This window comes from Martes martes (genome assembly GCF_963455335.1).
Source record: "Martes martes genome assembly, chromosome: 14".
NCBI lineage: Eukaryota > Metazoa > Chordata > Mammalia > Carnivora > Mustelidae > Martes > Martes martes.
The window spans coordinates 52,589,877-52,614,552 of NC_137902.1; the positions used below are offsets into that span (position 1 = coordinate 52,589,877).

At 50.6% G+C, this 24,676-nt stretch overlaps 3 protein-coding genes across 10 annotated transcripts; all 3 read right to left on the reverse strand.

Annotated features, from left to right (window-relative positions):
• Positions 1 to 106: 106 nt before the first annotated feature.
• On the reverse strand, positions 107 to 14,340 carry ZSWIM8 (zinc finger SWIM-type containing 8). 7 transcript variants are annotated; one of them, XR_013967907.1, is made up of 27 exons: positions 13,871 to 14,220; positions 11,592 to 11,745; positions 11,247 to 11,341; positions 10,898 to 11,070; positions 10,616 to 10,723; positions 10,420 to 10,501; positions 10,165 to 10,285; positions 9,727 to 9,928; positions 9,432 to 9,607; positions 8,070 to 9,063; positions 7,175 to 7,306; positions 6,859 to 7,038; positions 6,569 to 6,752; positions 6,260 to 6,358; positions 5,547 to 5,671; positions 4,592 to 4,832; positions 4,335 to 4,493; positions 4,008 to 4,236; positions 3,543 to 3,832; positions 3,163 to 3,386; positions 2,478 to 2,601; positions 2,113 to 2,209; positions 1,733 to 1,892; positions 1,429 to 1,605; positions 1,135 to 1,254; positions 700 to 878; positions 108 to 585 (listed from the first exon to the last, which is right to left on the reverse strand). XR_013967907.1 is itself a non-coding variant. In XM_080822514.1 (26 exons), the coding sequence occupies exons 1-26, from the start codon at positions 14,076 to 14,078 to the stop codon at positions 382 to 384; spliced, it is 5,484 nt and encodes a 1,827-aa protein (XP_080678640.1). In that variant the 5' UTR covers positions 14,079 to 14,220; the 3' UTR covers positions 107 to 381. The 7 variants fall into 7 exon arrangements, 5 of the variants coding, with proteins under 5 accessions (XP_080678640.1, XP_080678638.1, XP_080678636.1 ...); XR_013967908.1 differs by having other exon boundaries at positions 1,709 to 1,892; XM_080822514.1 differs by having other exon boundaries at positions 107 to 585; positions 2,113 to 2,601; positions 7,196 to 7,306.
• A 674-nt stretch (positions 14,341 to 15,014) lies between these two features.
• Positions 15,015 to 17,534, reverse strand: CHCHD1 (coiled-coil-helix-coiled-coil-helix domain containing 1). 2 transcript variants are annotated; one of them, XR_013967909.1, is made up of 4 exons: positions 17,358 to 17,503; positions 17,113 to 17,231; positions 16,318 to 16,533; positions 15,015 to 15,734 (listed from the first exon to the last, which is right to left on the reverse strand). XR_013967909.1 is itself a non-coding variant. In XM_080822546.1 (3 exons), exons 1-3 carry the CDS (start codon positions 17,479 to 17,481, stop codon positions 16,423 to 16,425), a joined length of 354 nt encoding a protein of 117 aa, XP_080678672.1. In that variant the 5' UTR covers positions 17,482 to 17,534; the 3' UTR covers positions 16,236 to 16,422. The 2 variants fall into 2 exon arrangements, 1 of the variants encoding a protein (XP_080678672.1); XM_080822546.1 differs by lacking the exon at positions 15,015 to 15,734 and having other exon boundaries at positions 16,236 to 16,533; positions 17,358 to 17,534.
• A 3,039-nt stretch (positions 17,535 to 20,573) lies between these two features.
• On the reverse strand, positions 20,574 to 24,625 carry FUT11 (fucosyltransferase 11). The gene is made up of 4 exons (XM_080822538.1): positions 23,797 to 24,625; positions 23,038 to 23,663; positions 20,946 to 21,469; positions 20,574 to 20,701 (listed from the first exon to the last, which is right to left on the reverse strand). The coding sequence occupies exons 1-3, from the start codon at positions 24,502 to 24,504 to the stop codon at positions 21,322 to 21,324; spliced, it is 1,482 nt and encodes a 493-aa protein (XP_080678664.1). The 5' UTR covers positions 24,505 to 24,625; the 3' UTR covers positions 20,574 to 20,701; positions 20,946 to 21,321.
• Positions 24,626 to 24,676: the final 51 nt, after the last annotated feature.

Sequence of the window (24,676 nt, forward strand, 5' to 3'; positions counted from 1 at the left end):
CTGGAGTGGGAGAAACTTAAGACTAAAGCAAATAACAGTCTTTCCCCCCACATCGGTTCAAAGCTCATCTGCACATGGAGGGAAGGAAGGCGAAGTCCCAGGCAGACTAGAGTAAAAAAGGAGTTTATATATTTATAAATGCCAAATAAATACCAGAGGCCACCCAATGCCCCCTCCCAGACAGGGCTGTCTCCCCCAACCCTAGGCTTCTAGGGTCTGAGACATCTTGGCCCCAAGCTACAGCCCAGGAGCAGCTGCCAGTCTGGGCTACCAGAGAACTGAGTGGGGATGATCTGTCCAGCCAAGATTCACTCCCTCTGTGTGAGGAGCCCCCATAGCCACAGGCCTGTGTCCCCGTATAGGACCCTAGAGGGGCCAGATTCATGGGGAGAAGGTGGTCATCTCGAGTGAGACCCGCTGCCACAGCTCCTTGGTCTGTTTGCTGCGCTTGAGGTTCTGCAGGATGTCGTTGAACTGCATCATGCCCATGGGTGTCAGGCAGAAGGCGCTGCGGGCACTGCGGATCGCGTTCACAAAGTCGTCGTAGTCGGCAGGGGTCAGGTGAATCAGGCGGTGGTGGATATACTGCAAGAGGATGAGCCACTAAGCACAGAACACAGAACCTGGCCCGTGGGGGAACCTGTTCCCTGCCTGCCCAGGAGGGGCTCCTCCCCTCCTCCGTCTGTCCTGGGTTGGCACCTGCATGTATGCCTGCTGGCAGCGCTGCACCAGTTGGTGGAAGGCCGGGGCACGCAGGTGGTTGTGGGCATGAGCAGGGCTCAGCCGCTGCAGCGTCTCCATGACGATCTCCTGCAGCACAAACGGGCTCAGCACCCCCTTGGCTGCCCCCACACAGAACTGGTGCACGTAGTTCACTCCTGGGGGGCAGGGGGAGGGGCATGAGACGGGGGTGGCCACCTCTGCCCTAGGGACCCAACTTTTCTCTCTCAGCTCTGGCCTGGCAGAGAGCCTCCCTCCACCCTAGGAGCTGAGATAACCCCCCACCCCCCGCGCACGCACACATACCCGACCAAGGCCTCAACTCTGAGCAAGAGCTAGGAAGGAGGTCTGGGATAGGAAGGTGGGGGAAGTGGGTGGGGGGCGGACAATGGTCCTGGGGAGGGGAGGTGTTACCCAGCTTTGCTGCCAGCCCCAGCAACCATTTGACATCATCAGTGTAGGGGGGGGAGCGGGAGAAGTTGTTGGGGTGATCATTATGTGCTCGGCGACCCAGCATCTCCAGTGCCAGCATTCCTGGGAGAAAAGGGTGGGCATATGGTGGGGGTACATCCTTTCCCTCCTCTACCCCAACCTGTTACATGTGATCCCACAGGAAACAAATCAAGAGCTGTGGGGAGGGAGGGAGGTGTCACCAAAGAGCCTGTGGCACAACTGCAAGTGGGGGCACAAAAGGGGATCTCCTCTCACCAACACGGTAGGCAGCGTGCAGGTGGTGCAGGCTGTGTGGGTTGACAGGCTGACTGTGTGCCTCCTCCTCGGGTGGTGGAAACCCCCCGCTCACCAGAGGGCTGGGCTGCGTAGTCAGGGCAGGCAACGAGGCACCCTGGATGGCTGGAAACGTGGATGCTGGATGGACACTGCTCACTGTGGGGGGGATAAAAGCCATATGAGCAATTCACAGCCCACAGAGGGACAGAGAGGGTTCCTCCCCCATCTCCCCTGCCCAGTGGACCTCCCCTCCATTCACCTGTTCCCTGTCCCCACAACTCACAGGCCACACTGGTGGGCAGTGGGAGCCCTGGCTCTGTGTGGTAGGGATGTACTGTGATGGGTGCCATGGAAGGGACGGGGAAAGACACAGCAGTGGCAGCAAGTGAGGGGGGAGTCACTGAGTAAGGGTACTGAGCCCCCAAGAAGGCAGGATGCACACCCTAAAGACAGAAGAGAAGGAAATTAGGTTAAGATGTAGTTCTCCCCCTTCTGCCCACAACTGGGTGTCCCTACATTTCTTGGATGGCCTGGGTCACCCAGACCTCTACTACCTCACCAGGACAGCCCTATTATTCTCCCAGAGTACCCCACTCCAACCCCACATGAACTCGCAATTCTTCCACATGCCCAAACCCACCCCTAGTAGAACACTGGTCTCACCTGTGGGTATGCAGAGCTGGGCACAGGGAAGACGGCAGGCCGGGGCATGTGAGGCATTGGGTGGGCAGGGTGAGCTGGGTGGGTGAGGTATTGAGGGCTGCAGGGCAGGTGGGGCTGTAGAGCAGTGTAGGGGTGCAGGCCAGGGGAATGACCATGCCCCAGTCCTGGACCTGGATATAAACTGGACCCCACTGAGATGACTGGCACCACTGTGGCTGCTGCTGTTACTGCTGCCGCTGCCACTGTAACCGGCTCAGTCCCTGGGCCCCCCCTGCCCTCAGGCAGCCCCCGCCCAGCCTCCCCAGCTGCCCTGATCCCACTGGCACTACAGCTTGTAGCCCCTTCCCGGGCTGTGGATGAGCCACCTGCTGTCTGCTCATATAGCCAGAACCACTGGTGAGCAACCTCAAACAAAACTTCGGGGTATACACCCCCACCCTTAGCCGCCTCTTCCACTGCCATGCAGGCCTTCTCCAACATCAGGTTATCCTGGAAGGAAGGGCACAGAGGATTAAGGGGGGGAGGGTCTTTACTCAAGCACGGTTTAAAGTAACATTCCAACATCTCCCTCTCAGTTGGCTGGTTCCCAAGGAGGCATCAGAGGTCAGGGCCAATGCTCAGAGTCTGTGTCAGAGCAGCAAATATTTCACAAAGGCACTGAACAAAACACCTGCTGACCAGTAGAAGACCCAGGTTATAGTCCCAGTTCCAAACTAACTTAGCCACACACTCCCATTCAATTCCACTGTCTCCCCAAGACCTGCTCTAAGGATTCCAGCCTGGTGATCACCTTGGTCCCTAAAGTGTAGGCCTCCATTTCCTTATCTATAAAACAGAAATAATCCTAATCCCAGAGTTACAAAGTGAAAGAAGTAATCGATATTAAAATGCATTAATATTAATATGTCAAGTATCACCATAGCAGGACAAACTGGACAATTTGTGAACTTCAAGAAATGGGAATTCAGAGCTGGGCTGTTAGTTTTCCCCATGCACAGTGCCCCTGCACAGATGCCTCAAAGCAGGTCCCCAGATTGCCTGTAGAAATACCTGCTCCTTGCACTGCACCAGGGCCCGCTGGATCTCATTGGGGTTCAGTGCATGGGCATGAGGCAGGCAGCTTAGGGCTAGCTCCGCTGCTGCCCTCACCATATTGGAGTCTCGTGCCCGTGATGCCCTGTCAGCCAGGGATGCAACCTCAGGGGGTGTCAGGTGTCCATCCCAGCATTCTACCAGTATAGTCAGAGCTGCACTGCCAATCTCCATTGCCTGACCTTCAGGGAAAGAAGCAAAAATCAGAATGGGGTTAGTATGGGCACCAATGGGGAGCAGGAATGGTGTCTTTTATCAGATCAGTAATTCCACAAGGATAAGACTCTGCTCTATCAATTAACCCCCCTCCCATACCCAAGTCAAGACACTGGGTTTACCTGTAATCCAGGAAACGTGGGAAGAATAAGTACGTGAGAGCCAGTTGGGAGAAACAAAGTTGTGCAGGCCAAGGGCATAAAGCCCAATCTCGAAGGCGCAAAGGTGCAGGTTGCGGTGAGGACCCTGGTGGCCCCCTGAGGAAGATGGATGTGTGAAAATGGAAGTGCTGCTGTTGCCCCCTGCCTTGATCAGCACCGTCTTCGCCAACTCGAAGTAGAAGTGTGCAGCTGCCTCTGATGGCTGATTGGGTACATGGGGGGCATGACTCTCGGGACGGCGGCCCTTGTACCTGAAGGGGCAATGGGGTAGGGACGGGGATTGGGGTTTCTCTGAAACGGGTATCCAGGTAGGGTGGGAAAGACCAGGGTAAGTAGGGTCAATGGGGGAACAATAGCTAGATTACACTAGGGATGTGGCTCTGAGGGTGGGCCAGATGAGAGGAGATGGGTATTTCTTACACTGACCTGCCAACTTCAACGGTCTTCGCCCGGGCCCCTCCACTGGCACTGGCCCGGCGACTTCCACTGGAGGACGAGGAGCCCAGAGAGTCCGAGGAAGAGCTGCTAATGCTGTCACTGTCCTGTCCTCGGCCCCAGGAGGTAGGGGCCCAGCCCCCTCGAAGTGGCCTCCGGCTTAAGGTGGGAGAGCTATCGGATGTGGTTTCAGGGGCACTGCTATCAATGCTGGCCATACCTAACCCCCCAAGACAAGTGAATTTCAGAAGCTAGAAGTTCCAGAATTCAGACTTCAGGAATACCCTTCCCTCCGTTTCATCCCACAGGCTCTCATACCTGTGTGTTTCTTCTTAGGCCGCCCTGGGGAGCCCCAGCCCCGTCCATTGTAGCCTCCGCGACTGCCAAGTGCCAGGCGGCTGGGTACCTTCCCTTCTGGCCTGGGAGTCAAAGCTGCCTCAGATGGGAGACCCTCACAGGGAGAATGTGGGGAACTTTCTAGGTGGGGAAAACAGGACATTGGGATGAGCTCAGGAAAGAGGATCCCAACATAGTTCCACACCATTCATCCCCCCTGCCCAGTGCCCCCACCTCACCAGGCACATTCTTCTCTGTGAAGCCCTCAGTGGGGCCTGGCCCAGCCCCTGCCACACTCCCTGGCTGAGTAGGCCCTGCAGAGCCTGAGGTCAGCGGTTGCAAGGTCCCTGGGGCAGATGGGCCCCCATGCTTTGAAGGAGACCTCTGGCTGGCTGTGGCTGGGCGGCTAGATGAGTAGAAGGAACTCAGTGTCTGGGGCTTATGCGTCTGGCTCTCTCGGTCCAAGAGTTTGTCTAAGATCTGGAGAACAGAAGCAGCGACAAGATGCCCTTTATCTCCTGACTTCAACTTCTATTACCTTCCTCTCTCTTTGAAACAGCTTAATATTACCTGTTCAGAAAGCCTTCCCCAGTTACAACCATAGGAGAACTCCCCCCCCAGGATTGGGGCTAGCATACATATCTTGATAGCCTAAGACTTAGTCACAGGACTGAGTATATTGATATTCAATAAATACTGAAATAAATGTATAACTGACTCTATGCCCTCTGTTTCTCTTCTTCCATCCCCTGCTCAAGCACTCCTATGAGAACCACTGGTCTTTTTTTTTTTTAGTTTTTTCTTTTGTGTTGTTTTTTTTTTTTAGTTTTGTTTGTTTTTAATTTTAGAGGGAGAGTGTACATACAAGCGTGGCAGGGAGGGGCAGAGGGAAGAGAGAGAATCCCAAGCCAACTCCACACCCAGTGCAGAGCCCAGCACGGAGTTCAATCTCATGACCCTGAGATCATGACCTGAGCCGAAATCAAGAGTTGAATGCTCAACTGAATGAGCCACCTAGTCCCCCCACCCCCGGCAATTTGGTCTTGGTCTTTATGAAAAAAGATTTTTGTCTCTAAGATTCTCCCATTAATCTCCTATGAGCAATATAGCCCTTTCCTCATTGTACTGGAATTCCTGAGAAAGGTGGTAAAATTTGCTCTCTGCCTGTCAAAATCCCAGTACCTCAGGCCCTACCTTTTTGAGCTTGGCTTGGTCATCCTTGTAAGTGATCATTAGTGCCAGTGCCAGGTCACCCTTCTCCCGACGTGTGCCTTCACACAGGAGGGGATGCTCTGCTTCACTCACCGTTGTCTTCATACCTGTGAGAAGAAGGGTCTCATAGGGCCTGAGAATGGCAATAACCCTCAAGACAGCAAAGGTGAACAGGCCAGGGCTGCTGAGCCACCAGCATCTGAGCTGAGAAGTTCTGGATCAAACCATAGCCCCTGTGGAAAGTCCCCAGTGCCTATTACATCCAGCCTTAGCTTCGATCTGCTTTTTAAGACCTTCATAACCTGACCCACTCTACCTTCACAGCATAGCCATCACTTCAAGGATGTTGGACTCATCACTCTCATGAAGACTTGATTGCCCCCGTGTCTTTATTCACGGTGTTTTGTCCACGTATCAAAAACTTAACTGATCTTTTAACCCACATTCCATATTCTACACCCTCCCCGAGTCCTTTTCCTAGATTTTTGTTTCGCTGCCTTTATAATAACCAAACACCCATAGCACATGTTTTGTTCCTAAATTCTTGACTGTCTCATAGGCACTACTTGGCTTATATAGGTCATTCTGGTTGTCCCACTACCCTACAGTCCCTTCAAAACACAGCCATGTCTCACACCCTTCATGGCCTGGGCCAGGCTTAGCTCACAGATGTGCTCAAGATATGCTAGACTCACCTAAGGCAGCAACTGCCGCTTCAAATCCCAACTCCTCATCCCCAGGCATCTCGTTGTTCCAGTTACGACTCGGAGGCCGGGAACCCGTGGGAGAAACCACTAGATTAAAATTGGAGTAAGTTAGCCAGACAGAAGCATCATGGGAAAGAATGAAATGTAGGGAACCCAAGACCCTTATCATTCCAGACCTCTCATGAAGCTGCCTGATGTGTCCTAAAGGCAATTCAGAGCCTTGGGGCTCTTGGTTTCTCCTTAGAGAAAACTACTCCTACCCAAGATTCCTACTTGCTGTAGAGTCACTCGCCATACCTGGAGCACAGAGAACGTCAAAGATGAAACTGGCCAACATGAGAGGCAAAACGGGCCGATAGTCACAGAGCGTCCCCTCCCGAAGCTCCTCTGCCCGGCACCGCATGGTACTCATCTCATTCGGACCCAGAGGAATCTTCTTGAGCAGGGCAGCCACCTCAGACTCCTGGTATGCCAGCTTCACCTAACAGTGTAAGAAGGAGCTCAGACCTCCAATACTTCCACGGAGATCAAGCTGCAAGGCTCTGAGGAGACAGCAATACAAGGCTCAGAAAGAAAGAACCTCTGACCTCCAAGGCCTTGGTAGAAGCCGGGGGCCTCTGCAGCTCCAAGGCAAACATGCCAACTCGGAAGGCCAGGTTGTGGTGCTCTGGACGCTCACTTAGCACTGTCAACAGGAAGGCTGCCTTGGTCAGGGTGTTGGTGGCCACCCAGGTCTGACGGCTCGTAGACACCTTGTTCTTCTTGCCCTGAAGAAGGAAGTACAAGGAGGCAGGCAGATGAATCTGACTCATCTTGGTGGAGGGAGGAGGATGCTCTCACTTGGGATGGGGCACAGAAGAGGGTTAGGGGTGAGCGGAGGAGGAGGTAGGTGGGGTCTCTCACCTTGGCAGGGGGCGGCTCTACCTTGAGGTCAGGTGGGTTGGCTAGCAGGTCCTGGGCAAGCTCCACGGTGAGGCGGGAGGCCTCACTGCTGTAGCCGTGCGCATGCAGGGCCTCAGCGCAGGCAAACAATACCTGGAGAGCACATGGGCAGCACACAGACTGAAGCCCTACCTCCCGGGGGCAGGGCACCGTACTCACTCACGCAGCAAACATCCTGTGAGTACTTGCTACATGCTAGGCCCTATACTGCTCCTGGGGACACCACAGAAACCCACAGTCTGATCAGAGAAACAAACACACAATCACACAAACCAGTATGAAGCCAGCTACCACAGGGAAGGGTCAAGAGGGAAAACAGGTGGGGAAGATACCTCACTGGGGCCTGGGGCAGAGGAGCAATCTCAGGGAAAACTTCCTCGAGGAAGTGATCTCTAAGATGTCTGAGACCTGAAGAAGGAACAGGAGCTGACCAGGTAAGGTGAGGGAAGAACATTCTAGGCAGAAAGGCCAATCTGTGCACATGTAAGGATGCAAAAGCAAGCACATGGCAAGCTAGAGGAATGGTTCAGCTGACCAGTATGAAGGACAGAACAGCTAAATGAGCCAGGAGAAGCACACAACGATCAGAACAAGTGGAGCCTCACAGGTCATGCCAAGGACCTTCATTTTTAAAATCAGGGCAATGAAAAATACTGAAGACTTTCAAGTATCGGAGTGACACCATCAGTTCAGGAAAATCAATACTGAAGCAGTGAAGAGAACGGACTGCAAGCAGGGAGGCCAGCTAGTAGCCCACTGCCAGATTCTAACAGCCATGTTCTACACTCCTGACTCCCCCAACTACAGCCAGCTGGCCCTGCTCCCAGCTGTGGCCAAGGAGCACCCTCCTGCTCACCTCCATGCGGCTCTCCTGCTCCAGTGGCTTCAGCCCGGCAAACAGGTCGTGCTCCTCCCCGGCCCCGCCCTCGGCCTTCTCCTCCTCGCCCCCAGCCCCATCCTGGGCATTCAGATAATATGCCTGGTAGTCATCATCCTCCTCTCCAACTGCGGTGGTTGCCTCTTTAGTTTTGGGGAGGCCATTGCCACTCTCATCTGTAGAAGGGAGGTCGTCCCGCGTACAGACCTCCCCAGGCAACAGGCCATGGGGGCCAGCAGAAGCTGTGGGAGGCTCAGGCCCTTCTGAGAAGTACACACCACCATCTTCTTCGTAAGTATCTGGGGGTTCAGGAAGGAAGGTGGAAGGACCTCGGGAGCCACTGGGAGGAGGGCAGGGTGGAGGGCTCTCAGGGAATCCACCAAAGGTGCTGGCCTCTGCACCCAGGGCCAGGCTGCTGTCATCCAGGCTCATCTCGGCCAAATCTGGCTCCAGGGAGCTGTCTTCACTGCTCAGCCGTCGCTTGCTCCCACCGCCTGCTGAGCCCTTGCCCCCACTGCCAGCCCCACCCAGTGCCTTGGCTTTGCCCCCACCTGGACCCATCTTATGCAGAACCTTATCTCCCCCCTCAGCAGAGAGGCGGCGGGGCCCCCGCTGCGATGAGGGGACCCCCTCACCCAATCCCTTGCGCTTGGCCCCAGCCTCCTTGGGCCGCACAGCTGGCTCAGAAGGAAGAGGTCGGGGACGTTCCCGTGATTCCTCCAGGGCCCCAGATCGGGAGGCACCTGGCCGAGGCGGCAGGGCTCGGGCCCAGCACAGTGCCAACTTCCGGTCCGTGCCGCTGTAGGTGACACCGGGAAGCGGGTAGGCCTCTTCCCAGTTGAAGTAGCATGCCTCCACCGCCGGCCGGAAGCCAGGGAAGAGCCGCTCCAGGGTTTTTTTGTGCTGCCCCCGCTTCACGTTCTCAATCACCTTCAGCTGCCACTGGCGTAGCTGTGCACACAGTTCCCGGCGGCTGTGGGAACAAAGTTGGGGAGGCTGCGGGGGGCGGCTATATTCTGCCCTGAGAAGCGATGGAAGGAGACAGAGCAGGCATAAACCCTAGAAGGGGGGGGCCAGGGAAGGGCCCAGGGAAGCACTTCTTGAACGAGCCCACACACATCACTCCAACACTCAGATACTGGGGAAAGTGCGAGCTATTTAGGGGAGGGAAGGAAGAAAGACTCTCAGAAAAAGGACTCCTAAGTCACTGGTAACCCTAATGCTCAGCACCTGCCATTTTCCAAGGACTAGAAGAACAGGACATCTCTATGTGTGCAGGAGACGAGGGCCGGATCTGTCCCAGGCTGTCCCAGTGTCTGCGCTGCCCAGGGAGAGACTCACCGCTGAGGGCTGAGTGCAGGGTCCAGAACAGCTAGCCTCCACAGTGTGACCATCTCATCGCACATGCTGGCACACGCGTGGGCTGCGACCTCTGACTGCCCATTGCTACGACCCGTGTGCCCACTGGCACTGCTGTGGGAGGCGGAGGTGCGCACGCTGTACCACCAACCTGTTATCTGGAAACAAAGAGAAAGATAGAGCAGCCCTCCCCTGTGCCCCTGTCGGCAGGAGGGAAATGAGGTCCAGGGAGGGAGAAAATGAACTGCAATGGGGCTAGCCAACTCCAGAGGGTTACCTGTTCGTAGGTGAGGCACTGGTCGGTGAGGATTTCCAACAAAGGGGCAGCATTGCTGTCCCTCCGTTTGAACATCTCCCGCACAATGCTAAGCAGGTTCCAGACCCCCTCTGGCTCGCGGCCCCTCAGAGGGCGCAGCAGACATGCCCATTCAGCAGCGGCTGGAGGCTCCGTGGAAGACAGGTACATGGAGTTCACGTCACTGTGAAGGCAGTGGAGTGGAACATGGTGACCCCGAGATGGGGCCACCTTTGACAAGTCAAAGTGCACCTGAGCTTTGACCCAAAAGGGGTCCTGACCCAAAATACAAGGTGTAGGGGGAAAAGGATGTCCAGGACAAAAATTCTTGGAACACGGGTATTCACAGAACAAAGGAGCTCTCAATAGCCTGAAGGATGCTCCCTTCTGCCACGGACGCAGGCGTGAGATCCAAGGTACCTGAAGACCACAGGCGAGGGTCCACAGAACTTGTGCAGAGTCTTCTTAATGTTGTCGGTGAGGGTGGACTCATCCAAATACCAGGTACTCTGGTCAGAGGCGGACGGCCCTGCTGTGGGGTCTGGGGGTGACAAGCAGTCAGTTGCCTAGAGATAGGGACCTGGATTCACATGACAACAGCACACTTTGAGGAAGTGGTGCTCTGTGCTACCTGCCTCCTTCCCTCCTACCGCCCTGCCTTCGCTCCACACTAACCGGGGGCTCCACACACGGTATTGATGGCTGTTGACTGTGAAGAGAGGAGTTCATCCAGAAGCCGCTGGGCTGTGGGGAGGATCTGAAGTCGAAAGGGACAAAGGCATCGGTGACCCAATGAGGCAGTGTCTAACACGAAGGCTCACATGCGGTCCGGAGCCGGAGTTGGATGTGAGGGTGTGCCAACCTCACCCACCTGCTGAGGGAGCTCACTGATGAGGTACTGAGCAAACTTCTGCAGCTGGTCCCTCTGCAGCCGAGACAGGGACTCTGAGACTGGGGCACGCAAGCAGACTGCAGAAGCCTGCAGGGAACACAGAGAAATAGAACAAGCTGAGAAAAGGCCTGCTGTCGCTGGAGCTGGGGAAAGAGAGGCAGATTAAGGGGGGCTAGGGGGCTCACGTTGTGGCCAGGCATGCAGCAGAGAAGGGGGGGATGGAGCGTAGGATAGGACCGGGATAAATTGGGAGGGCCTCACGTTGTGGATGCGGAAGAGACAGAGTGCCACGACGTGAGTGCACCATTTGGCCCCAGCCCCACAGGTGCAGCTGCAGGAAGTGACCCGGCAGCGGTCAAACATCACAGCCACGTTGTAGGCCCCTTTGGGGGGGACCATCTGAGGTGGCACCACTGTAGCACTCAGGTGGAACCCTGGGGAGAAATACGGGCATGGTCAGGGAGAGCCAGCACAACAACATTCTCTGTCCGCAACCCTGGCCCTGCAGTTACTCTGACAACCTGCTCTAGCTCCTTGCAATAGGTCCTTCATTCCTAACAGAGGGGGTGGGAGAAGCAGGGGCTGCCGCAGGGCCGGAAGGCACCCTTACCTATCTGCAGGGGGTCTTTCACAGCCCTCATGCGGAACAGCTGGTCCCCTCGCTGGAACTCATCCGCACTGCCATTGGCTAGGCACGAATACAGCCTGGTAGTGAAGAAGAGGACACAGCCACAACTCAGCAAACAACTTTCTGGAGACCCTGCCAGAGACCACAACGCCCTGGGCACTCTCTCCCCAGTGTCACTCCCTCTTGGGGAAAATCCCAGGCACTCTCCTCCCCTTGTCTTCTTCTTACCACAGCCCCAAATACAGTATCTCCTTTGTTCTGTAAGAAGCCCAGTACACAGTGTAGAATATCAGGACCCACTCCCCACCATCAGTCCTTTAGCCTCACCGGATATCCTCTTCATTCTCAGGGAAGCTCCAAAAAGCAATTCGGAGCTGTAGCTGCTCAGGCACTGGGGGATAAACTTTCTCCACCACTTCAAATGGGATATGAAATGCCACCTGCTTTGCTGATAGCTCCACCAATGGGATCACCAGTCCATCTTGGAAACAAATGTTTGGGTGAGGGTAAAGAGAAGGGGAAATGAAAAGGGCCATGATTACTTGGCACCAATGCCAATGCCTAACTTCTTGGGCCCCACATCACTAGAAAGAAAGGGGAGAGCTGGATGAAAAACCAAGGGACCCTCCTGTTAGGATTCATTAAGCCTTATGACTCCCATCTGGGGGAGGGGAACTAATCAACTGCAGCCCACAGCCTGCTACCTAAGGTCTAGAACAGAAGATACCAGGGATATTCTAGAAACTCCTGGCCAAACAGGTGTGTTCCAGAATCCTAGCAAGTAACCCCCTCACATGGCTCAGCATCTAATTTCTCTTATACCTAGCATTTTAGATTCATACTACGTTGTTAACATCTCTCCTCTGACGTTCTCTTCTCTAATTGCTTTTTTACTATCCCTTTTACTCTAGATGACTCTATACCTCTACCCAAGGAGTGAAGATGGGCCAGAGCCCAGAGGAGTTAAAAGAGGGAGCTCCAGCACAAGACAGGCGGCTTGTCCTGTGGCACACCTGAACCTTGGCTTCCTACAATGGAAACCTGGGAAGGAGGGTGGGGAGGAAGATGGGTTATCCCAAGGGAACCTAAGTGCTCCTGTTATCACCTGGAGTAGGATGGAATTGCCACTCAAGATTTCCTACAGTGTTTTAACCAATTAGTGGTAAAACACAATAGACTGCATGCATATCTCCCCAAATTGCTAGTCAGATTAGAAAACAGATCAGAAAATCACAGAGCTGAAAGAAACCTTTTTTTTTAAAGTTAATCTCCTTATTTTACAAGTGAGCCACTACGGGTAGCCCAGGAGGGCAGGGGGCCTGGGCAATGACATGCTTTCCTAGATGTTAACCTATTCAGGAAAATACCTATCTGCTGAAAAATTTCACCAACATGACTTGGGTTACTTCCCTCAAAGCAAAGGAGCTCTAAGCCCCAAGGCTACCCACACATGCAAATGTGTAAGAAGCAAGGAGACCATAAAAGACCCACAGTGAAACTGCCTATGATCTCTGTGGGCGTGTGGGTGTGTGTACACAGAACATATGCCACCGCTCCAAATGAAGTTGAACACTACCACTCCGAACAAGTGACAAGTGTACATTTCTCTCTGTCCCAGAGGGGTGCTAAAAATCTCTGCAGGACAGCTTGGAAAACAGGATTCCTGGAATGGCCGGAGTAGAATCACAACCCCAACTGCTGAAAAAAGTCAGCATGCACTGAGGCCCAGGACAAAAACTGTGCCATGAGGAAGGCAGGGAAAGGTTGTGGTGAGTCTTGAGCCTGTGGAGCTTCACTTATCATCACTGTCCCCTCAATCCCCTTTCATAAGTGGAAAATTCCTCACAGCACTAATCAGTTAATTTACTGAAAGACCCAAGAGTGAAAGACACTTACAGCAAAAAGCAAGAAGAGTGTTTCATAAGGAGATCTAGAGGCAATTACCTGCACTCTTCTTGGGCCCCAGATGATACAAATGTAAGGTTCTAATCCAGTGGTCCCAGCCTCGGCTCCTCACAGATGTTCAACATGGCCGAGAACCAAGCCTCTGATGTGAACCTATGTAACTATGGAATTTCCTCTCACAGGCCAGTTCACCTCCACTTTCCCCTGGATGGAATCCCCTCTTGGTGTAGCCAGATCAAAGACCGTCATCACCCTTAAGAGGAAGCTCCCAACGCACTCTGCAATGGGGCTGACACACCTCAAGTGGTCCTTTCTTCACCAGACACCTCTTACCCACCTTCTTTTCTGTTTTCTGGCTCGCCACCGGCTGAACTCGGTGAGTATTCCCAAGTCAGACGAGTTTTTTCTCCTACCCCATCTCTAAGGCAAATGAACCACAAAAGATCTACTTTCTGTCGCTAATCCTATCCAACCCAGGATTTCCCAGCCACCACTCCAAAACACACACGCGTGCGCGCGCCCGCGCGCGCACACACCCTGGTGTGGAGAAGCCAACCCCAGGAAGACTGGAAAAGCGAGTCCAGAAGTCCGTTCTGAGCTTGGGACAGCTCGCGGTCCGGGACAGCTCCCGAGCAGGGACAGCTCCCCAGCAAGGCCTGAGCAGAGCCAGCCCGCTCCCTTCCCCCTCCGCTTACTCTCACCTCGCATTCTGGTACCGCCACTGCCACCTCCGCCACCGCCGCCAGTGGGGGAATTGGGCCCCGCGGACTGTTTGCGCCATCCCCGCCAGTTCTGGCAGAGGCTCTCGGCCTCGGAGATGAAGGAACAGAGCGAATCCTCCTCAAAGCGGTCCGAATCTTCGAATGAAAAGCGCTCTCCGTCCTCCCATTCCGCAAACATCAGCTCCATGGGGCCTGCACCCCCCGGGGCCGGGTCCCCCCCCGCGGATCCGGGGCCTGGGCCGCCGGCCGGGGGCTGAGGGGAGGCCCGGGGCCTGAGGGGCGAGCCGGGGCTGGGGGTGGCCGGGGCGCTCAGGGCGGCCGTGCCGGACGAGGATCTCAAGCCTGGAAGGGATATGGAACCGGGCCTCGCCCAACTGCGAGGTGCGAAAGGGGATTGTGGCCAGTATCCGAGACTCAGGGCCCGGGCGAAGCGCTCGGCAGCCGGGGCCTCTCGGCTGCTGCGGCGCCGCCTCCCCCATCAGCTGATCTGAACTTCCGGCCGCGCCGGCCACCACAACTTCCGCCTTCACGCGCTTCGGAACCGGACTCTGTACGGGCAGATGTAGAGGACCTGTTTGTTTAATTGCTGCATTTCCTGCCTCTTTTTTTTTCTCGAACCCACCCTCAGATACTGTAAGAGGAACCCAACCCCCAGAGGTATATAAAATGACTACAGATCCCAGCAATAACTCGGCATCCATACTGTCTCCAAGGAATAAACAGCCGCCATGAATGCTGGGAATCGTAGGCTGTCAAGCGATAACACAAGAACTATTGGGTGGAGTTATTGTTTTAACTCCGGATAGGCCCTGGGTCCGCATCACCTTCTGGGAGTTGTAGTTCAGAAGCCTACATTCCATTAGACTTGTTATAGGGTCTCATCAGGGAAGCAAGGCGAAAAGAATGCACTTGATTTCAGGAAATGGTTGTAGTGTTTTGTGAATGGGTCCTTTGAGTTCAGATGTTTTTAGCCTTTTTTTGTGTGTGCTACGGACCCTTTGGCAGCCTGGTGAAGTCTCTGGAACACTTCTCAGATTGTAAATGCACAAAATAAAATATAAAAATTAAAAAGGAAACCAATTATGTCAAAATACAATTTTAAAAATAATAAAACAAATTTGTAACACAGTAATACTTCTTTATTTACACATTAAGATCGATCCAGCAGCAAGTGTAATAACTACCATAATTTTGAAGCTAGTGATGGGCATGATACCAAGGTATCTGCAAACTACTATATGAAAATATGATCTCACATAAGAACTGTTGATACTGTGGTTTGTTTTCCTCAGTCCTGAGATGCTAAATTTCAGTTGTGGCTAAAGATAAAATTTGTTTTCCCATTCATGTCCACAGACCTGTTACTGGGAATCTATTGACCCTAAGTTAAGAACTCCTAAGTCCAGTCCAAAGTGCCTAAGCACCGAGCTTCTTCCTACAGCTAAAAGCCTCAGCTCTCAGAACCAGGTAACTGCCCAGTGCTATACCCACAGTCTATGAGGACTATGGGAAGAGGTAGCTGTGGGGGTCACGGAGGCAAGACCCTTTCTTTATCTGATTAATTATCCCACTGGAGATTTAGAAACCCCACTGATCCCTTTGTCTATTTAATCCTCTAATGTATATAGGAAAAGTTAAGTTAGTTATGCCTGAAATGCTATACAATATTTAATATAGCATTAAATGCTATACAATTGTTTCTAATATCAAGTGGTCACAGAAGTTAATGCATTCAGCAACTAGGTAGATAACTTAATGAGAGAAGTGAACAGGTGATAAACAAAGAAGATAATTGCCAAATAAGTTTCAGTTTCACCATTTGGGAGAGGCCAATGCCAGGTACCTGGAGAACAGAGACAAATGATAATCAGCTCTACTTGATTATTGCCATGCAGGAATAAGAAATCAGTGCTGCCAGATTTTTTTTTTAATGGAAAGCTCCAAAGTGGATTTTTAATGATATTTTTTCCTATTCTGAAGGTGGTCTTCTAATTTAAAAAGAAATTTTTAATTGTGTTGGCTAAATAAAATACATCTGCAGTAACTTTGGTCACCAGTTTGTGAACTTCTGATTATTCTGGGAGCATCTTCCAGGGGCTATGCACGAAATAGGCAGTTATGAAATACTTATAGATGATGGTAAAAAAAATTCTGCATATAGGCAGACTTCAACTCCCTTATTGCATCCAAAGGCAAGAATACTAAATGGTGTAAACTTCAAATGCAGAACAAGAATAAGTATGTCCTGATGCTGGGGCAAATCAGGGAGCAAAGAACTTTCAGTCTCAGGAAGGATACAGAGTTCAAGTATAGAGGACAAACCTAATCTACAACAAAGGCCAACTTCTCTTCAGAGGATTTTATTTCAAGATAAAGCATAACTTCCACCCTGACAATGATTACAAAAGATGAAAAGGATGTCTTGCCTCCTTTCACCTTTCAAATAGAGCATGGCAGTGCAAACGTCTCTAAAACACCTCTGCATAGTTCTCAGTAGCTACAGTCCAGTCATAGAAAATGCTTCTCCATTTTCAACTGACATGAGATTTGTTAGGAAATCTCTGTAACAACTTATTGAGTTTCATGGGGGGTAAATTCCCAGATTCTCCTGTATCCTGGATTGATCTCATCTTTCGGGCCCCCTGAAAAGACAGAACAAAAACAAAAATAACAGCTCTAGGGTTTATCCTGACCTAGCCCAAAAGTTCTCACGATGCCACAATCCACATTAACATATTAATCAGCCTGGAACAACTGTCATCTATCCAGTCCCCTTTCAAAAGGGACTTGGAACCTACAGATGACAGTATGACCTGAGCTACCATGCCAGCTAGCAACTAATTTTAGGCTAAAATCCAAACAACCTGCCCTTCACAATATTTAGCTCTATTTCAGACAATAATATCTATTTGAGTAGCATTTTAAATTTTCCCATTCATTTCTCCATTTAATACAACATTCTGTAAGATGGGTATTAATATTAAGCTCATTTTAAATCTGGTATAGCTAAAGCCTACAGCAGTGAAAGAAATCGCTCAAGATCACAATGCCTTCAAAATATAACTTTTTCCACTGTAGCGTGAGTGAAATCGCTCCCACAACTTTCCTCGCCTTTTTAGAATGAGAAGGTCTTCCTATCACCTAGCAAGAGGCAAGAACAATTACTTGTATCCCCGCCCCCATTCTCCTCCCAAGAGGGCACCCTAAGAGCCTTATGTCACCTCAGCCCTAGAAGCACAGTCGAAAAAATCCTGGATCTCTTTTCTGCACGCTTCGTCGCGGAATTCATTCTGCTTCCAACACGCCATCATCACCGACATCTCTGTGATACAAGTCGCCTCTGGAAGAGCAGAACGAGAGCACCGTCAGTCACAAGGAAACCTTTTACCTTAAGGCCCTTCCACCCAGCCGTCCGGTTCATCCCTCCGGCTTCCGCTCTGGAGCCTCCCTGGCTCCGACTGCTCACCGCCCTTGTCCCGGCGTCGTTCCCCAACACGGTTAGCTAGGATGAGGGGCTTGTTGGGCTTCAGTATAGGCTTCCGCGGGTTTCCCAGCCGCGGTAAGCGACCCCGCAGGCTGGGCGTCGCCATTGCGCACCGAGCTCCCGGCAGGCTCTGCGTTGTCGCCGTACGTGACCCTGCGTGACCCCAAAGAGCTCGACGAGCGTAGGCGCGCAACCTGCGGGAAGCGGGGAGGCCGGTTTGGTCTCTTGGCCCTGTAGGCGGGGCGCTGGGATCCAACACCGGTCGTTCGAGACCTGTGTGCAGGTTAGGAGAGTCTTTGGGGCTCGTGCGCAGATCTAGACCGCTCTTTTGTGGGCTCGCGGCCCTGAAGTCTCTGGGCGGTACTAAGCAGGGAACATCTAGTAAAGGAACTGATAAAAAGGACCCTCGTTTATGGTGGGAGCTGGCTGAACTAGAGTATGATTGACATAAGCAAGGGCAGAGGATGGGAGCGAATCAAAATATGAGACTTAAAGATGTTTGGTTTGGACAGATTCTGTGTTTTGGCAAGTCTTCAAGAACTGTTGGATTTTACTACCTTTAAAACCACCCCAAAACCATAAAGAAAAATTAGGGTCATTTAAACGGTTGCTATTACTGGGACAGCTGCGTGTCTCAGTTAAACGTCCTGCTCTTGATCTCAGCTCAGGTCTTGACAGCGGGTTGTGAGTTCAAGCCCTTCATTGGACTCCACGATGGGAGTGGAGCCTACTTATAAATAAATAAAAATAAAGTTGCTACTACTTCTGTATCTTACTATATATCCTTTGCTCTCCATTGTAATAATCTAATTGGGTAGGGTGGGGTTTAAGCATTTTGGCATTTATCATCTAATCTTCTCTCCAATCCTGTGAAGATATTTGGTGATATCATTCCTATTAATAGACTTGACCCATCAGTTGTGATGCCTACCTTCATCAGACTTGGTTCTAAGTGTCTTTAAGCTATTTACAAAACTCAAAGATGTGCCAGGGATTCTCAAGGCCTTTAAAAATGAGCTTCAAGAAATGGTTCTGGTAATGGAAGCATAATTTGAACAGCTTTTAGTTCATATGAGGACTACTTCGGAGGAGCAATATTTATTTGGTTGTGTAAAATTTAGTGTGCTAAAATTAAAAAATCATTTTATCACTGCTAAAGTTAAAATCATGTATCACAGATGTTTAATATTCCCATTGATCTCTGCAAGACTGGTTCTTTTTCTTCTGTTGAGTCTCAGTTCCTGTCAGAAAGGCCTTCCCTGAGCCCGCCACCCCCCATACCAAGCTGTTGTATTTTTTTCATAGCACATATCACAGTCTGAATTATCTTGTTCACTTATTTATTTACAGCTTTGCTTACCAGCAACACCCATTTAAAATAAGCACCATGAGAGAAAGGGACCCTGTCTTACTGAATCTCCAGTGCCTAGAATAGTGACAGTAAATACTTGTTAAATGAACAAATGTTTTGACATGTTTTTCCAAGTCTCCAAGTGTATCATACTCAGCCCAGAAATATAACCAAGCAGAAGACACTGTTTAAAAAGAAGTCATTTATTATACAAAATGAAACATAAGAAAATAGAGAATTGCAACATATGGAATAATAAAGGCATCAGTCCCATACTCCACTGCCACCCCAGCAGCACAAATAAAACTGATTCCTAGAGTCAGATACTTCTGCCACCAATAATCTTGAGCCTGTTGCTGTTCACAGAGCAAGCTGGGCCCAAACCAGAGAAAATTCACATTGTTTGCTTTCTCTTCATATTGGTTCTGCTTTCTCTTGCGGAAACATAGCACCTGGTTTACTGTGGTCTTTAATGAATACTTCTATTGGGATAGGATTAAAGGAGAAAGTCTGGGAAGCACTGTCCACAAAGCAGGCGTAAGTCTCCAGCCACAATAATTCATAAACAACTGGCCCACTTTGTACATAAAAGTGCTAAAGGAATGCCAGTGTGAACTGGTCTAATTAGGAGAGGTAAGGATGGTTACACACTTGGCACTTACCCATTTTATTGCACATCATGAAACTTGATTCCTAACCTTAGTTTCCACTTGAGTAGTATGTAGTTTGCACTATAAACCAGCACCTGCATTTAAGTAGATTGCAAATTCAGAAATCAGAGTCCTGAATTTGACTTCTTTTGTGGGTTGCTACTATTTTAATGTAAGTATGTTTAAAGGTCTGTCTTTCCCTCGTTCTTTTCTGAACAAGCTCAAACAGGTTAAGCAAACTTTCCATGCTGTTGTGAAGGGTATTTTTTACTAAAAAATAAAATGGAAAAAGAACCACCCTGGCAGTGAAATCCAACCCCAATTACAGCTGCCACATTCTTAGATGTCACAATATTAAGGGTGGGACCCTAGTTGTAGAAGCATCTAACAAACACACACACACACACACACGCATGCACACACACTTCTGGTTGTATATCAGTGTGTATATGTGTATATAAAAATACACACATTAATTCCCAAACAGTTAAACTGATAGGCCATGGAACTTCTCTAGTGATAATTCATTAATACATTATACAACCAGAGTAGTGCTAAGATCCAAAGTATTCTTTCTTATTCCACTGGCCCAGAAAAACCTAACGGTCTCCCTGCCCATTAAGCTTTATATTCAAACCATAGCAATAAAAGGATTTGGCTATACCCCAAAATCTGCCTAACAATTTTTTATTTAGTCAGCCACTTGTGGCTATCTCTTGCCTCACCTCCCCTGGAGAGGACCTTAGGTGGGCTCCATCAAAATGCAGTCTCAGTAAGTACTACAAAGTTGTACAGACAGATACTGGTAATAGAATGATGTTTGAATATTCATTCCACATAAAGTGAAAAATGCTACATAATATGAGGTAATGACTACAACTATATTGCTGGGCTGTTTTTTCCAACATAATTTTCATGACTCTTTGGGGAAAATGAGACTTTGGTAGCATATAAAAATAATAAAATAGAAGAGTTCATTAGGCAGACAGAAAAGACAAAGACCTATAAAAATCTGCAGTTTGATTTGCACATTTCAAAATCATTTAAATATGTATGAATGATATTTATATATACTCTGTCATCATTTCCAGCCTTAGTCTCTATCTGCAACCTAAAATAGAGCAGGATAATTCATTAAATTGACATGGCATATAGTAGCCATCAAATCTTTATGAGATGAGAAGGAATTCATGATACGCTCTTAAGAAAAAAAAAAAGAAAAAGGCAAACCAGCAGTAAAAAAAGCTGTCAAGTCTATAGCCAGTTTAATGCAGGGGAGAATGAGTGTGGGGATGGTGGCAAGGCTCCTGCATCTTCATCAGATACTGTGGAAAACCAAGAAAGAAAAATCCATTTAAAATAAAAAGTTTGACATCGAGGACAAGTAAATGATATTAAAAATACAACTCTAAGAACCAGAATACAACCCACCAGGAGTTTTGCTTCACCACCAACATAAGAGTTTATAAAGCAGGAGATGAGGAAGATAGATTAGGAAAAGTACTGAATAATGAAGAGTTTTAAGGAATAGCATTGAAGTTTTAAGACCTTAAGTCTGACCCATCTTACCTCATTCTTAGACAAGTACCAAGGTGTTGTTCCAATCACACTTGAGGGAATGAGATGGCTAGAAAAAGATGCAGTTCTTTTAAAATTCTGTTCAATCAGCACTTTGAAACAAGTGGGTGTTTCAGGCTTTTGCTTCCCACTAATCCAAGAACTGGAGACCTCCACCTCTCCTTGAGGACAGGCCCTATTACCACAAGCTGAGACAGTGGGTACACAACATTAGGATAAAATATCAGTGGCTATAAATGGAATTCCTTGGACTCATGATAAGACAGTGTTCATTAAGGTTGTGCAGCAGATGCCCCTCATGTCCGATAGTAGAATAAGGACTTCTGTCTCCTTAACTCTACCAAGTTAAAGGCTCTTGCAAGGATAATTAGAGATTCTGGTTCCTTTTCATGAAGATCTCATGTAGATAATCCCAAAATTTCATCTGCTTTGTCTCATTGTTGTTGATCATGGCAGTGAGAGCTTCCCCCTGGTCCAGACCTTGCCAATAATCTTGCAGCCACATCTCCTTCCAGCTGAAATATCAAAATGGGAGTTGGATTATGGAACCTCTGCACAGCTATGGTCCTGCCTTCTCTGAATGGGTCAAAGAATCTTAAACGGATACAGTAATCTCTGCCTGGGACAGGGCACTGCTTTGAAGGGAATGAAATGTGAAGTAAATCTAGTAGTAGTACAGGTGACAGTAAGCTGCAAACACGTTATCTATCACACAGCCCACCCACAATGAGTGAAACTTCCTGACTTGCCCACTCCAGGTTCCCAAATGTGGAAGGAGTTCAGAGGAAGGCAGGGCAAGGGCCAGGCTTCTCTGTAAGAAAAGTCAGGGAGCCTCTAGACGGTTACCTTATTAAGTTGCACCTTTATTTTAATAATAAAAATGAAGGTGCTGTGCTGCCCAATGTCTAGATAAAACATATTTTCTTTTTTTTTAATGTTTTATATTTTTCTTCTAGTAAATCATATTATGTTCAGCATATACTAGATACAAATTACTTCATGGAAGGTTCCATTCCCAGAACCAAACTTTGCCAGCAGTGTATATAAACAGCCCTCTGCTGCCTTCTACTGTGCAAGTCGGTCTCTGCAGGCCAGTCTAGCAGTCTTGCTTTCTTAAGCTTAGTCTTCTTATCACCTCTCCCCAAACAGATGGGGTTTGCTGCACGTGGCTTCAACATTTTCACACCTCCCATGCTGACCTTGTTTCCCAATGCACCACCTTCTGCCACTTACTGCACAAGATTCCTCACTTTTCTAATTCACACTGCCCACCATTGTTCATTATTATTTATTGAAAGCAGTCCTTCTCTCTTGTTTAGGGCAAATGTGTAATTTATCACCCAAACCAGGGTACTTTTAAGAGTGAAAGGAGATGCTATTAATAATTATGCCAGGTTATGGGTTAAAGCCTCTGCCTTCGGCTCAGGTCATGATCCCAGGGTCCTGGGACAGAGCCCCGCATCGGACTCTGTTCAGTGGGGAGCCTGCTTCCCTTCCTCTCTCTCTGCCTGCCTCTCTGCCTACTTGTGATCTCTGTCAAATAAATAAATTTTAAAAATCTTAAAAAAAAATTATGCCAGGTTAACAGATGTAAACCCTACTGCAGACAAACCTCTCTCAAAATACCCATCTTTCTATTGCTCATCCCCACCCTCACCCTTTAGAAGGTGCTAAATAAACAGCTGAGTTGATTTTCAGGAGAGTCTAACTTCTGAGCCTGGTATTCAGGCTATGTATAGCCTGGCCCCAGTTTATCTGCCCAACTCTGTCTCTCATCACTTCATCTGAATAGGCCCCCTCTGCTCTGGTTGAAGCCGTTTTTGACCTGTTGCAAACACTGTTCACATAAGCTGATCTTCATGTTGTCACCTTGAATGATATTTTGCATCTTTTACTGAGCTTTTTCAGTTTGTCTTATCTCCCCAACCAGACTCTTGACACCTTAAAGGCAGAATAAGTCCATGTCATAATTTCCTTATACAACAATCCCCTAAGCATCTAATACTAGTTCACTGCCCACAGCAAGCAAGTCAGTCAATCAGTCATTTGATTTGATGGCCACAGGGTCCTCAGCTATCCTTACCTGTCATTCTCAGGAATCTCTTCCACACTGCCAAAACCAGGGGTGGGCACCGGGCAATCCATATGTGAGGGCTGGGCAATATGAGGTTCAGGGCCAGGGATATCCCCAGGAGAGGCTGCGTGAGCTTTCTCGGCCTCCAGCCGAGTCAGTTCATGGTCACAGACAAAACACTCAAAGCCATTGAGGTAGTTAGGCAGCAAAGGATCATTCACTCCCCACTCCCGATGCTTCAGACTATCCAGAAGGAACTGGTTGGTGATGCCCCCAGGTTGCTTATATGCCAGGTATTTCATGTATTCCTCATCATTCTTGTCCAGAAAGTCAATAAATTCTGCCAGCTTCTGAGGTGACTCAAAGTCATCAATGAGGATGATGGAGTGATTGTTGGGCATCCAGTCCCTCACAGAGGGAGAGCCGCGATACACAGGCACAGCCCCGAGATGCATGGGGCGCCACAGTTTTTCTGTCATGTAGTCATCACAGATGGCATTTTCGAGGGCCAAGTGGAACTTATAGCGAGACAAGAAGGCCAAAAGCTCTGGATCCTCGGTGGTGGCTGTGGCTGTGTCCCGTAACCGCGGAGTAGGCAGCTCCCGATTTTGCAGGCATTTCCCATAGGAGTCCACCTGAGCGGGATAGAGTACGGCGGTCAAGTGGGTGTTGCATGTCTGCCCGGACGCCAGGGGTCCTGGCCTCAGCTGCACGCGCCCCCTCGCCCCCACCCCCAGCCCCGCCCCAGCCCGGCTCGGTCCCACCCACCGGGATGTAGCGCATCAGCTCGCGCACGTAGCGGTCCCGGTCCGCAGGCACGTCGCAGTGGGACTGCAGATAGAGCAAAGGCGCGTAGCCGCGGCGGCGCCACTCGGCGCGCTCCTGTAGCGGAGGCGCCGCGCGGCGCAGGTAGGCGGTCCCGGGCAGCCACTGCAGCGCCAGCGGATAGTCCGAATGGCGGCTGAAGGTGGCAGTGAGATTGAAGAGGCGGATGCCGGGCCCGTGGCTCAGCACGAAGTTGTTGAGGGGCGACTCCTCGTGCAGGAGCGCCCAGCTCTGATGTGCCAGGCGCGGCAGCGGCGCCTCAGATGCGCGAAAGTCAGTGCCGTAAAAGAGCAGCGCGCGCGTCCGTGAGTGCCCCCGCACCCGTCGGTCCCGGGACGCCAGGCACGCACCGCGCGCGCACTCGATGCGCTCCGAGTCGCCCGGGAAGTGGGGGAACAGGCCTGGACTCCACCACAGCAGCACCGGCAAGTCCACCGCCTCCTCCCTTCCTGGCCGCGGGGTCCCTGGACTGCGCGCCACCCCGACCTCGCCCAGCGCTGAGGGCGGCCGGAAAACCGCACCATCCCATGGCTCCGTCCAGCCCGCCTCCCCGCCGGTCTCCCTATCAGCCACGGGCCCAGAGCCGCTGACCGTACTAATACTAAGCACTCCAAAGACGGCAAGCGCAACCCCGCTGCGGCCCGCCGCCATGTCCACTGGCAGCTGCCCCCTAACCGCCCCTCCCCCCCCCGCACCAAACCCGCAGCTCCTCCCGGCAGCAGTATATCCCGCCCTGCGGTGAGTCGCGACCCGACGAGGTCCTACGCCCGCGGTGCGTGTGACGCATGCGCAGTTCTGCTCAGCCAGCCACTTCCTGGGAAGT

Bases quoted from the DNA above. Each gene is read 5' to 3' on its own strand.
- CHCHD1 (XM_080822546.1), bottom strand. From the start codon at position 17,481: ATGGCGACGCCCAGCCTGCGGGGTCGCTTACCGCGGCTGGGAAACCCG. The intron at 17,232-17,357 runs GTGAGCAGTCGG...CTGCTCTTCCAG, and splicing joins ACGACGCCGGGACAAGGGCG to AGGCGACTTGTATCACAGAG. The intron at 16,534-17,112 runs GTGACATAAGGC...CTGTCTTTTCAG, and splicing joins ACTGTGCTTCTAGGGCTGAG to GGGGCCCGAAAGATGAGATC.
- ZSWIM8 (XM_080822513.1), bottom strand. From the start codon at position 14,078: ATGGAGCTGATGTTTGCGGAATGGGAGGACGGAGAGCGCTTTTCATTC. The intron at 4,237-4,334 runs GTATGAGAGCCT...TTGGGGGGTTAG, and splicing joins GCCTAAGAAGAAACACACAG to GTATGGCCAGCATTGATAGC. The intron at 586-699 runs GTGCCAACCCAG...ATCCTCTTGCAG, and splicing joins GCCAGCAGGCATACATGCAG to TATATCCACCACCGCCTGAT.
- FUT11 (XM_080822538.1), bottom strand. From the start codon at position 24,504: ATGGCGGCGGGCCGCAGCGGGGTTGCGCTTGCCGTCTTTGGAGTGCTT. The intron at 23,664-23,796 runs GTGGGTGGGACC...TATCCCGCTCAG, and splicing joins AGCTGATGCGCTACATCCCG to GTGGACTCCTATGGGAAATG. The intron at 21,470-23,037 runs GTAAGGATAGCT...TTGATATTTCAG, and splicing joins GAGATTCCTGAGAATGACAG to CTGGAAGGAGATGTGGCTGC.